The 12,537-nt window shown below is 39.6% G+C and overlaps 1 protein-coding gene across 1 annotated transcript in view; it reads right to left on the bottom strand.

Annotated features, from left to right (window-relative positions):
• TOP2B (DNA topoisomerase II beta) overlaps positions 1–12,537 on the bottom strand; it is an 89,431-nt gene that overhangs the window by 58,501 nt on the left and 18,393 nt on the right. Inside the window, exons 2-4 of the mRNA XM_089690901.1 lie at positions 5,204–5,383; positions 3,008–3,098; positions 889–952 (exon numbers count right to left, since the gene is read on the bottom strand). Of these exons, the coding sequence (XP_089547027.1) occupies positions 889–952; positions 3,008–3,098; positions 5,204–5,383 (335 nt within the window). The remainder of the gene's footprint in view (positions 1–888; positions 953–3,007; positions 3,099–5,203; positions 5,384–12,537) is intronic.

Genomic DNA, 12,537 nt, shown 5'->3' with positions numbered 1-12,537 from the left:
TCCACAATTTGCTTATAGCAAAGAATCTCCTAGATTGTAAGCTCGAAAGAGCAGGGCCCTCGAACCCTTCGTGTATTGTATTGTCTCATGTACTGTACCCCACTATAATGTACAGCACTGAGCAAACCTTTTGGCGCTATATAAACACTGTATAATAATATTATAATTACTTTGCTATAAGCAAGCATTTACCTGAATGAAATCGATTCATTCAGGGGTTTTTTTTTTGTGATTAGCTGTGACTTGGCCACAGCTAATCACATGACACAGCTGGGCTGTGATTGGCCCAGCTTGTGCATGTGATCGCTGTGACCATTCACAGCTAGAGACACACCTGTATACAATGGATGGCATGAAAGGAAGCCATCCATTGTATACAACTGTCATGTTACCTGCTGTGATAGGTCACAGCAGGTCACATGGAACTGGCAATGGGGCCAATACACAGATCTGTCATCGGTGACAAGTTTTGTTGCCAGCGTTTAGACATTAATGGCTGTGTGTTGAGTTATTTTGAGGGGACAGCAAACTTACACTGTTATACAAGCTGTACACTCAATACTTTACATTACATTGCAAAGTGTCATTTCTTCAGTGTTGTCACATGAAAAGATAGAATAAAATATTTACAAAAATGTCAGGGGTGTACTCACTAATGTGAGATACTGTATGTACAGCATTGCATTATCGCATAATCGTCAGTTAAAATAAAGCAATGTTGAATTTGGAAAAAAAATGGCCTGGTCAGGAAAGGGTGTAATTTCCTGGGAATCTATTGAAGTTCAAAAAGAACAAAAAAAACAACAACTAGCAGATATTAACTGTGCCAAATAGTTTATTTTGTTTGCCAGTCACCATAAGGAATGGAAAATATATGGTTTTACTTACGGATCAATAGAGATTTTTATGCAGTTCATATTTTTATCTCTTTGCTTATTGTCAGCTGCGTTGACTGTAAAATTGGAAAAAAAAAAAAAAAGTGTTTAGAACACAGCAAGAAAAAAAAGGCTGCACCATAAATGCTGTTCATTTACATTTGGCACCATCTCTGACAAACTTTACAGTCCAACAATGCTGTTAAATGCCTGTGTGTTTTGTAATTTAAACGCAGGTTTTTACTTGTTTTTGTTAAAGGATTTCTCAACAAGCAAAATGTCTTCTACAGCACATGTAACATGTTGCATATGCAGATGTTGTTACATGTATGCATGCTTTGAAGCAAAGTACAGGGAAGGGGGTTAAAAATACAAAATGTGTGTTACTTCTATTTTGAACAAAAGCCATTTAATAAAAGGGAGACCCAATGAAGATTTCAGGCCTGCATCAACATCAGATTCAATGAGTGGTAGGGATACAACGATAACGTGGGTTATTTTTTTTAACTGGCAAGTAAGAGTATTGATACTTTCGGTCAAGTACTCGCAGATACAGAATACTGATACTTTGCGAAGCGATTTGCGTTAATGGACGCAAATTGCACCGCAAAGAATAGCATGCAATTTGAAAAGGAATGTGGTTCCTGTCCAAAATTGCATGCGGTTTCCCCACTGCTCCTATGAGAACCAAGGCTTGGCCATAGCCCAAGTTCACCCAAGAGCGGTGTCACACAGGAGCAGTTCAGGAAACATCCCTGCAGGCATCCCATGCTGAGTGTCAGTGGTAGGAGAGAAAGCAGCAGGAACCAGTGTTCACACAGGAGTGGTGTGGGAAAACTCCCTGCAGGCATCCCATGCTGAGTGTCAGTGGTAGGAGAGGAGAGAAAGCAGTGGGGATTTCAAACTCAAACATTTAACTGTAGAAGATAAATATATAGTCTGCTGCCCTGTCAAATATGGCTATACACATCTCAGAACTGGACAAACAAATCCTCTGGCCACTTTATTAGGTAAACCCGTTAAATTTCTTGGTAACACAAATTGCTAATCAGCCAATCACATGGCAGCAAGAAAGGGGATTTAAGTGACTTTGAACGTGGCATGGTTGTTGGCGCCAGACAAGCTGGTCTGAGTATTTCATAAACTGCTGATCTACTGGGATTTTTATGCACAGCCATCTCTAGGGACATTGAGAATCATCAGACCAGGCAATATTTTCCCTAATCAGCCAATCACATTGCAGCAACTCAATGCATTTAGGCATCTAGACGTAGTGAAGACGAATTGCTGAAGTTCAAAACAAGCATCAGTTTTGAACGTGTCATGGTTGTTGATGCCAGATGGGCTGGTCTGAGTATTTCTAAAACTGCTGATCTACTGGGATTTTCATGCACAATTATCCCTGGGGTTTACAGAGAATGGTCTGAAAAAGAGAAAATATCCAGTCAATGAAAATGCCTTGTTGATTTCAGAGGAAAATAGGCAGACTGGTTTGAGATAATAGAAAGGCAACAGTAACTCAAATAACCACTCGTTACAACCAAGGTAGTCAGCATACCATCTATGAACGTACAGCACGTTGAAGCAGATGGGCTACAGCAGCAGAAGGCCACACCAGGTGCCACTCCTGTCAGCTAAGAACAGGAAACAGGCTACAATTCACACAGGCTCACCAAAATTGGATAATAGAAGATTGGGAAAAAGTTGCCTGGTCTGGTGATTCTCAATTTCTCTAGAAATGGTTGTGCATAAAAATACCAGTAGATCAGCAGTTTATGAAATACTCAGACCAGCTCGTCTGACACCAACAATGCCATGTTCAAAGTCACTTAAATCCCCTTTCTTCTCCATTCTGATGCTTGGTTTGAACTTCAGCAAGTCGTCTTCACCACGTGTAGATGCTTAAATGCATTGAGTTGCTGCCATGTGATTGGATGATTAGCAATTTGTGTTACCAAACAATTGAACAGGTGTACCTAATAAAGTGGCCAGTGAAAGTATGTATTTATGGCAATATAAACTTTTTTTTTTTTAATTATAAATTTACCTGTAAAAAAAGAATAAAAAAAACACAACATTTCCTCAAACATCCTTTAAAGTAAATATTTCATATAGATAAATAAAAAACTCACCAAGAATCTCATCAAATATTTTATACAATCCTGGTACATAAGTTATATCGCGGCAATTCATTCCAATGTCCTCATCATAAACCCACATTGACTAGAATAAAAGACAACACACATTGTCTAGATTAAATAACACACAGCATCAATTAGCTTACAGTCAGACAAGGACAAGTATAAAAACAAACCAAACACACGTAGAACTTTGAAACATACTTATGTGGCAAGCAAATCAATTTCCGTACTTGCTGACCACTACAAGAAGTATTAAAGACTTCAGTCTAGCACAACACCACTTTTATACCACTACAGACTGAACTAATAGAGAATCTGTTTCTTCCAGAATGAATTACACATTTTTCTCCTGTGCATTACCACTTCTTAGGTCCTTGAGTTAATTAACTGCTAGCTGATGGTTGGTTGAAAATGGTCCAAAGCAAGAGAGTTAGGACAGCAACGCATTACTGGTAAACACTATGCATGTGGAGCACCCTACAGAGAATACAAATGAAGACTTCCATTTAATGCTTCAACCTATGATGAAAATACTTTCCAAAGCCCTGCTAATCACCAAACAAACTTACACCTCCAACCTTTTATATAAAAGGTTTAAAGGGCCCCACCGCAAAAAAATGGCAAATTATTTTTCAAAATTAAAGCAGTATTAAACCCAAAAGCAAAATATGTATTATACTGCAGCTTACTAATTCCTAGATGTGATGACTGCATTAGTTTTAAGGCTTCATGCACACTAGCTTATTTTTAAGCTCCTAGCAGCTAATTATGAGCCTTTTTTTCTGCCCCTAGAAGCAAATATTGTTATCCTATTTGTCCATGCACTTTATTTGTAAGCTAAAAGCATCTTTCAAGCTTCAGCTTCTAAGAACAGAAAAAAACATTTTGGGAGCAATTTTTCAGCAGAAAAACATGCCGAATGTTCCTAAATGCTACTAAAAACACCTAAAGGCTTTTTTTCTAGCTTTTTTTTCTGCTTTTCCCTACGTGAATTGTAAAAACACTAATGCTCCTAAAAGAGGTTATTACCAGCATGTTTTATCCGGGTTGTTTTTCAAGCATTTTATGAGCTTATAGCGGGGTCAAAAAATAAAAAAAAGTCAGCAGCTACAAAACTGTAGCTGCTGACTTTTAAAAAAACAGCCACTTACCTGTTCCTCAGTCCTGCGGTGTGTTCCCCACAGCCGTTTCACTGGCCGTCCTGTATTCCAGGAGGCCTGCATCTTCAGTGTGGGCACCCGGCTGTGATAGCATGCGGCTTCACAACCGGGAACCCACTGCGCATGCGTGAGTAAAGCTGTGCTTCACGAATGGTCCTGTAGTCTTCTGGGACCTGTCACGTGTCCCAAAAGACTACAGGGAGGGAGGGTAGGAGGACAACTTCCGCTTAGGTGAATTGGACCAGAAGCTGGAGCGGGTACCTACAAATTCGGTCCCCTTGAAGGTGCCAATCCTTAATGGGGTGCGGGGGGGGGGGGGGTGGTCCGTCCTTAAAGCGGAACTTCCCCTTTTGGGTGGAGCTCCGCTTTAAGATGAAAAAGTAAATAAATAAAATACTATACTAGTGTGCATGGAGCCTAAGGGTGGTATTGCCAACAGGTAATTTGTCTTTCAACAAAACAAGCTGTCCTGCAAATGTAGGAGTTAGAGGGTTGAGAAAAACCATTTGGCACAGATAAGTGTGCTCACAATGATCAGCTTGTATTCATTTATGTAAAACCTTTATCCCAAAAAGGGAAAAAAACTGTTATAACTGCTTAAAAAGTGTTAGCACAGGTTTGGCGTCAACTTGTTAGTGTTTCTAAATCTGCTAGTACATGTAACATCCCCCCCAGACTGACAATGCTACTGTCCAAAAGGTGTCTCTGTTGTTCCTTCATCAAGAATGGGGGCACTCTTAATACAGGAGATGATTTACTGGCCAATTCACCAGGTGAAAAATGGGGGGGGGGGGGGGCCTGAAAAGAAATTTAATGCAGCCACCACATCTAATTATAGGTAAGCTTCAATATATTACATTTTTGGTTTGAAGTTTAGAACGGCTTTAAACATAATTCTTATTTTGTACATTACAAGAAAAGTGCAGCAAGTATAATATGTAAAACATTATATAAGATATTTAATGTGAGTGAGCACTTCAAGATATTCCACATTTCAATACATTAAAACGCAGATATATTTATATACCTGAGTGACAGGCTCCACAGATCCAATGTATGTATCAGGTCGGAGGAGGATATGCTCAAGCTGAGTCTTCTTCTGGTAGACTCTCTCCACAGACATTTTCTTAGAAGAATCATTTTTGTTGTTACTGATGTTTTCACTTTCTTCTTTTTTCGATACATTGTTCTGATTATCAAACAACGTCTGAAAGCCAAAAATGGGACACAGAATGAGAAGCACTCTCACAAAATAGTAGGCTATTTTTCTACTTCAAAGAACAGTTTTACAAGACAGGCGATTACACAGGCAGACAGATAAAAGTGAAGTTAGAGGTTTATTTCTTAAAGGATTGTTTTCTTAACAAGCACTAGTAGAGACAGAGAGGAAAACTCCACAACCAGACCATTGGTTCTTTGAAAAGCTGAAACACCAAGAACAGGAGCAGGTGAACACCAAACGTCTGAAAACACAGAACAGAAGTAGTGCAGACTTTTCCTATGGCTGTTTTGCGGTCCCTTAGTTGCATGAAGAGTAAAACCCATCAGTTGGGACAGCTCAGGCTGCAATACTTACCTCCTCTCCAGAACTATTCCCCAACAGAGGTTCCAGTCTACATGTTGAATAGCACTAGGGTCATTACCAATCACTAAAAACGACCTGTTTAGTGGACATACCCAGATGTGGGATTGTGGAAAAATGGTAAAGTTTGGAGTGGGTCTACACTCCTAAAACCTAAAAGGTTTAGCCATGTCTAGCAAATCCGTACTACAAAGACAGTACAATAGATGGATAAAAGGGACCTGGTCAAAAAGAGCAGCTTGTAAAAGCCCACTGTAAATGCCATCTCTCTCACAAATGACTTGTTTTACACTGTTTGAAGCATAAGAGTTTACATCATGATTTTAATGTTAATATGTGCTATTAAATACTCCTCAAGAGCAACAAAAGATAAATCCACCTCAAAAATAGACATACCTTCTGTATGAAAAACAATCGATTATCGCAGAGTTCGGCTTAACTGCATGCCGCCTGCCCACAGTATATGTACGTCATCCAGACTGTTGCGGGTTAGGGGCATGCAAGCGCACACGCCCGCTGCTAACCCCCGCTATCACTGGCAACAGTGGGATTTTGTCAACAGGAACAGAGACCCGCTGTAGCCAATCACAGCACAGAGCCCTGTATTTACAAAACACACAGTACACAGACCAGCAATCTGGATGATTGTTCTCCCTGCAAACCAGGGAGGAAAAACAGCCAGATCTGTAAGTAAAAGCAGTACATATTATACGTGTTTGGCACAGTTAACCCCTTGATGTTAACCCCTTCCCAGACAGTGTCATTAGTACAGTGTAAAGTATAAGCACTGATCACTGTATTAGTGTCACTGTTGAGGTCAGTGTCAGTCAGTGTACCTCTCAACCAGCACCAGATTTTGTCCTCCATACTATCGCAGTTCCACTATAAGTTGCTGATCACCATTACCAGTATAGCATCATAGCTGTGTAAATTCCAATATATACAGCAAGTAAAAAGAACAGATCATGTCACCATTTTTCTAGGTAAATATATTTATAAAGGTGCCATTTAGATGAAATACAATCCATGCATACAAAGAAATCAAGACAAATACATTCATAAATTAAGTTATGTGTAATAAAATGGAATGACACAGGGAAAAGTATTGAACACAGAAGAAAGGGAGGTGCAAAAAGGCATGGAAAGCCAAGACACCAGCTGAAATCTATCAGTAATTAGAAAGCAATCCTGCCCCCTGTCAGTGCAAATTAATATCAGCTGGTTCAGTCTCAACTGATGGCCTATAAAAAGGAGCCTTATTACCAAGGTGTCACACAAGAAACATCTCAATGGGTAAAACCAAAGAACCCTCTCAAGACCTTTGCATCCTTATTGTTGCAAAACATACTGATGGCATTGATTACAGAAGGATTTCTAAATGTGTTTCAGAGAGCACAGTTGGGGCCATAACCTGGAAGTAGGAAGAACATCATTTCACCATAAACCATCCACAACCAGGTGCTCCTAACAAGATTTCTGACAGAGAAGTGAAAAGAATTATCAGAAGAGTTGTCCAAAAGCCAAGGACCACTTGTGGAGAGCTTCAGAAAGACCTGGAATTAGTAGGAACAATTGATTCAAAGAAAACAATAAGTAATGCACTCAACCGCCATGGCCTGTATGCACACTCGCTTGTTTAAATATTTTCTGCACAACATTTAGAGAAGCCTGTGAAATATTGGGAGAATATAATCTGGTCAGAGGAGACTAAAATTGAACTCTTTGGATGCCATAATACACACCATGTTTGGAGGTCAAATGCCAATGCACATCACCCCAAAAACACCATACCAACAGTGAAGTTTGGAGGTGGGAATATCATGGTGTGGGGCTGTTTTTCAGGATACGGTACTGGCAAACTTCAGGTCATTGAAGGAAGGATGAATGGGAAAATGTACCAAGACATTCCTGATAAAAATCTGCTGCCATCTACCAGAATGACATGAAACAAAGGTGGACATTTCAGCAAGACAATGATCCCAGAGATAAAACCAAGGAAACTCTCAATTGGTTTCAAAAAAAGAAAATAAAGCTGCTAGAATGGCCCAGCCAATCACCTGAGTTGAATTCAACAGAAAATCTATGGAAAAAACTAAAGATCAGAGTTCATAGAAGAAGTACACAGAACCTTTAAGATGTGAAAACAGTGGGAAGAATGGGCCAAAATTACACCTTAGCAATGCATGTACAGTAACTAGCTTCTCCATACAGAAGGCATCTTGAAGCTGTCATTACCAAAGGATTATGTATGAGGTATTAAATAAATTTCAGTTAGCATGTTCAATACTTTCTCCATGTGTCATTCCATTTTATTACACAATCGTATTTCTGAACTTATTTGCTTTGGTTTCTTTGTATGTATGGATTTCATAGGTTGTTACGGACATGTGGTGGAAATGTCACGTCGATAGCACCTTTAGAAATTATATATTCACTGAGAAAAATGGTCATGTGTTCAATACTTATTTTACCTACTGTATACCATCCTTTGTAGACACTAACTTTCACACAAACCAATAATATACACTTATCGGGATTTTATTTTCACCAAAGACATGTAGATGAATACATTTTGGCCTAAAATCATGAAGAATTTTTTTTTTATTGGATAGGTTTTGTAACAGAAAGTAGTAGTAAAAATTTGTCTTTTTTTTCGTTTATATAATAAAAGAAAAAAAAAATTGGTGAGCAAATACCACCAAAAGAAGCTTCTAGTTGTGTGAACAAAATTATACAAATTTAAATTTTGGTACAATGTCACCTGATCGAGCAATTGCCAGTTAAAGTAGCACACTGCGGAATACCAAAAATGCCCTGATCATGAAGGGAGGTAAAACCTTTCCAGAGGTCAAGTGGTTAAAGGAGGGAATTGTGATGCATTTTGTGATTTTTAACAGCAGTCAAAACCGAACTGACACTAGATAGGTGATCAACATTTCCTACAATGCAGATTAACATCCAAAAAACAGACAATGCACAGACGGGGATCAGCACCTTTTAAGCTGCATGCACACAGGTATAGAAAAACACTCTCATGCACCAAAACCTTTCTGGCAGGAGCTGGCAGAAAAATCCAGGGTAAAAATGATAATTTTGGTGTAGAATTACACGCATTTACAGCAATTAGGCATTACGAAACTTTCCTCTTCTTCTGGTGAAGCCATTCCTTTGTTAATTTGGATGTATGCTTTGAGTCATCATGCTGAAAAATTACGTACCTCTTCATGTTCAGCTTTCCAGCAGAAGCCAGAAACTTTTGTGCCAATATTGACTGGTATTTGGAACTGTTCATAATTCCCTCTACCTTGACTAAGGGCACGTTCCAGCTGAAGAAAAACAGCCCCAAAGCAGGATGCTGCCACCACCATGCTTCACTGTGGGTATGGTGTTCTTTTGGTGATGTGTAGTGTTTTTGCATCAAACATATCTTTTGGAATTAAGGTCCAAAGGTTCAACCTTAGTTTCATCAGACCGTAGCACATTTTCCCACATGCTTTTGGGAGACTTCAGATGTGTTTTTACTAAATTTAGCCAGGCTTGGATGTTTTTCATCATAAGAAAAGGCTTTGATCTTGCCACTCTACCCCATAGCCCAGACATATGAAGAATATGGGAGATTGTTGTCATAAGTACCACACAGCCAGTATTTGCCAGATATTCCTGCAGCTCCTTTAATTTTGCTGCAGGCCTCTTGTCAGCCTCCCAGACCAGTTTTCTTCTTGTGTTTTCATCAATTTTGGAGGGACGTCCAGTTCTTGGTAATGTCACTGTTGCATCATATTTTCTCCACTTGATGGTGACTGTCTTCACTGTGTTCCATGGTATATTTAATGCCTTGGAAATTATTTTGTACCCTTCTCCTGACTGATACCTTTTAACAATAAGATCCCTCTGATGCTTGGGAAACTCTCTGTGGACCATGGCTTTTGCTGTAGGATGCGACTAAGAAAATGTCAGGAAAGACCTACTAGAACAGCTGATCTTTATTTGGGGTTAATCAGAGGCACTTTAAATAATGGCAGGTGTGTACTGACTAATATTTAACATGATTTTGAATGTGAGTGCTTAATTCTGAACACAGCTACATCCCCAGTTATAAGAAGGTGTGCACACTTATGCAACTGCATTGTTTTAGTTTTTTTAAGTTTACTTCCCTCCCCTAAAATATTTCAGCTGGTTTTTCAATTGAGTTGAACAGTTTATAGGACACATTAAGGTGGAAAAGTTCTGAAAATTATTTAGCTTTGTCTCATTTTTTTTTACATCACAGAAACCTGACATTTTAACAGGGGTGTGTAGACTTTTTAGATCTACTGTACATAAAGTCATACTATTGGTTAGAGTATTCATTTGTTCTAGATACAAAAATGAATTCATGCGCATTTGCACGCATTTATGTGCTTATGTGACTGTGTAAATTATGCCAGTAGGCTCCTTTCCGAATGCAGGTTTGGGGTACTTTTTTCCTTTTTAAGCCCCGGAACGCTGCTCTAAAATAAAAAATTGAAATGCCAAAATATAGACTTAAATAGAGCTATATTCAGCAATATATTTAGAAAAGAAAGAAAAAAAACAAACTTAAAAACGTGGCATTTTTTTCTGTCCATGGGCATGAGGCCTTAAAAGTACAACTAATGGCCTGCCAATGAAATAAAGCTGGCTGTGACAGCTTTATAACCAAGTTTTTTTGCAACATGCTTCACGTAATTTAGGTACTGAACAAAGGACTAAAGGAATAACAAACCCAAAAACATTTATATGGGGAGACCTACATATTCCTTATTCCACTTACCATGTAATTGTACCTTGATTCAACAAACATCTAGTCATCTGAATAATCCAGCCTGCTCATATATAGATTTAATATTAATGACAGACTTCCATCCATTCCAAATTGTTTGCTATTTTACAAAGCTATCACCCCCTATGTATCTCAGCCTGTGAGTTTTAAAAAGTACACCAAATAGAAAACCAAAAAAAGATTGCCATTTCGTTTACTCGCTCAAACATCCACCATGTTTGCTGTGTTCTCATTTTTACAAGACACAACATTGAAAATGGGGCTCTGGGCACATTCAATGAGCTGACGGAGACAGAATCTATCAAGTATGCAGTGTAAATATGGCCATGACTCTTAAGCCAGGTTCACATATGTGCGGCCCACATTAGAATGGACTCCTGTGTCCCGGGACACTGCACGTCTTTGGAAATCACAGTCCGCACGGGAACCAATTTCCAGTGCAGGCGGCGTGCCATTAGAATTACAGACACCCGCCCGCAAGTCCCACATTCCTCTGTGTGGGTGGTGCGGCTCTCGCTGCAGTACCACCCGCACAGATGTGAACCAAGCCTTAAAGCTTAACTCAAGAAACAAAAACTTTTGTTGAAATATATTCCTCAATAGCAACAAAAGATAAATCCACTTTAGATTCACATAAGAATACACATGCCTTCTCTATTTAAACAATTGATTATCTCAACGTTCAGCTTTAAGAAGGGAATCGTGATTTTTTTTGGAATTTTTAACAGAAGGAGTAACTGAGATGACAGTAGATAGGTGACCATTAGTTGCACTTTACTCTTTGGCAATGCCTCTTTGCGTGCCAGAAATTCTAAACTCTACCCCCCTACCAAGCATTCGTCTACAGAAAACCACCAAGAAGGCAATAACAGCATTTATAAATAATATAACAGATGAAACAATCTGAAAGAACAGGATTCTTATTCCACTAAAACAAGCATGGTCTTATTTTAGCTGGAATTTGTGGTTGCCAGATAAACTCTTTCCTCAGAAGACCACAGGAGAATCCAAGAAGATAGACAATTGAGACAAGTAGTCACCCCTAAACCTAAATAGACAAAATCTATTTACAACATGGAAAAAGCTGTACAAGCATATAAAGCCCAGAATCTGAGAAGCTTCCAAGAAACGGATACAACACTCAACACACATGAAGCTTCGCCAATAGCCTTCCTGGGAAGAAACAAACAAGAGTACAGCGCTGAAATAATGAGGTTTCTAAAGCAAATTGTGCTCTACCACAGCTCAGTTCACATAGAATAAAGCCTAGGCATTGGTCATATGATCTGTTCCTAGAGATCACCAGTCATCTGGCTAATTGTTTCCTTCAGCAGAGACTGAGCAACCAGGGATGTTTAATTCCTATTGCCCAACACCCAGGACATGTAGTTTCGGGAGCCGGGCATGACTTTTTTCCCCAATCTTTAGTCCTGCTGCGGGTAAGCAGCAGGGTCTAGAGCCGGCAGACAGCCCCCCTCCCACCACCATGTGCAGGCTGTCTTGTCTAGGGACTGTGGCTCTGTACTCCACCTGCTCAGCTGAGGTCCGGGGAAAGAAGAGGACTAATGTTTGTCAGACACAGCGGTCTATACCCGATGCAGCTGTCCCAATCTTCTCGTCTATACCAATCTGCCAGGGCCTGAAATTGCCGAGAACTGCAGCATAAGGATTACTCCGCCAGGACTATATGATGATTTTCAGGTGCAGGCGGAGTAATACTTGTGCTGAAGTTCCCAGCATTTACATGCCCCGGCAGATTGGTATAGCAATGAACTGAAGGTCGGGACACTAGTTTAATTGTCGGAATTACTGCATAAGGATTAGTGGAAGTCAAAAACTGCTTCACAAACATGAGATTGCTGGCGCTTGATAAATAGGGAATGGTGCAGAGAACTACAAGACAAAAGCACTTGAACCCAGGGGTTAAATAGTCCCGTTCCTTCCCCTGGTCCCCAGCTGTGCAAAAGGTTTTTTTGTA

The sequence above is a fragment of the Staurois parvus genome, unplaced genomic scaffold, assembly GCF_062004578.1.
Source record: "Staurois parvus isolate SC_StPar_1 unplaced genomic scaffold, SC_StPar_1.0 ptg000021l, whole genome shotgun sequence".
NCBI lineage: Eukaryota > Metazoa > Chordata > Amphibia > Anura > Ranidae > Staurois > Staurois parvus.
This window is presented reverse-complemented; position numbering and strand designations above follow the sequence as displayed.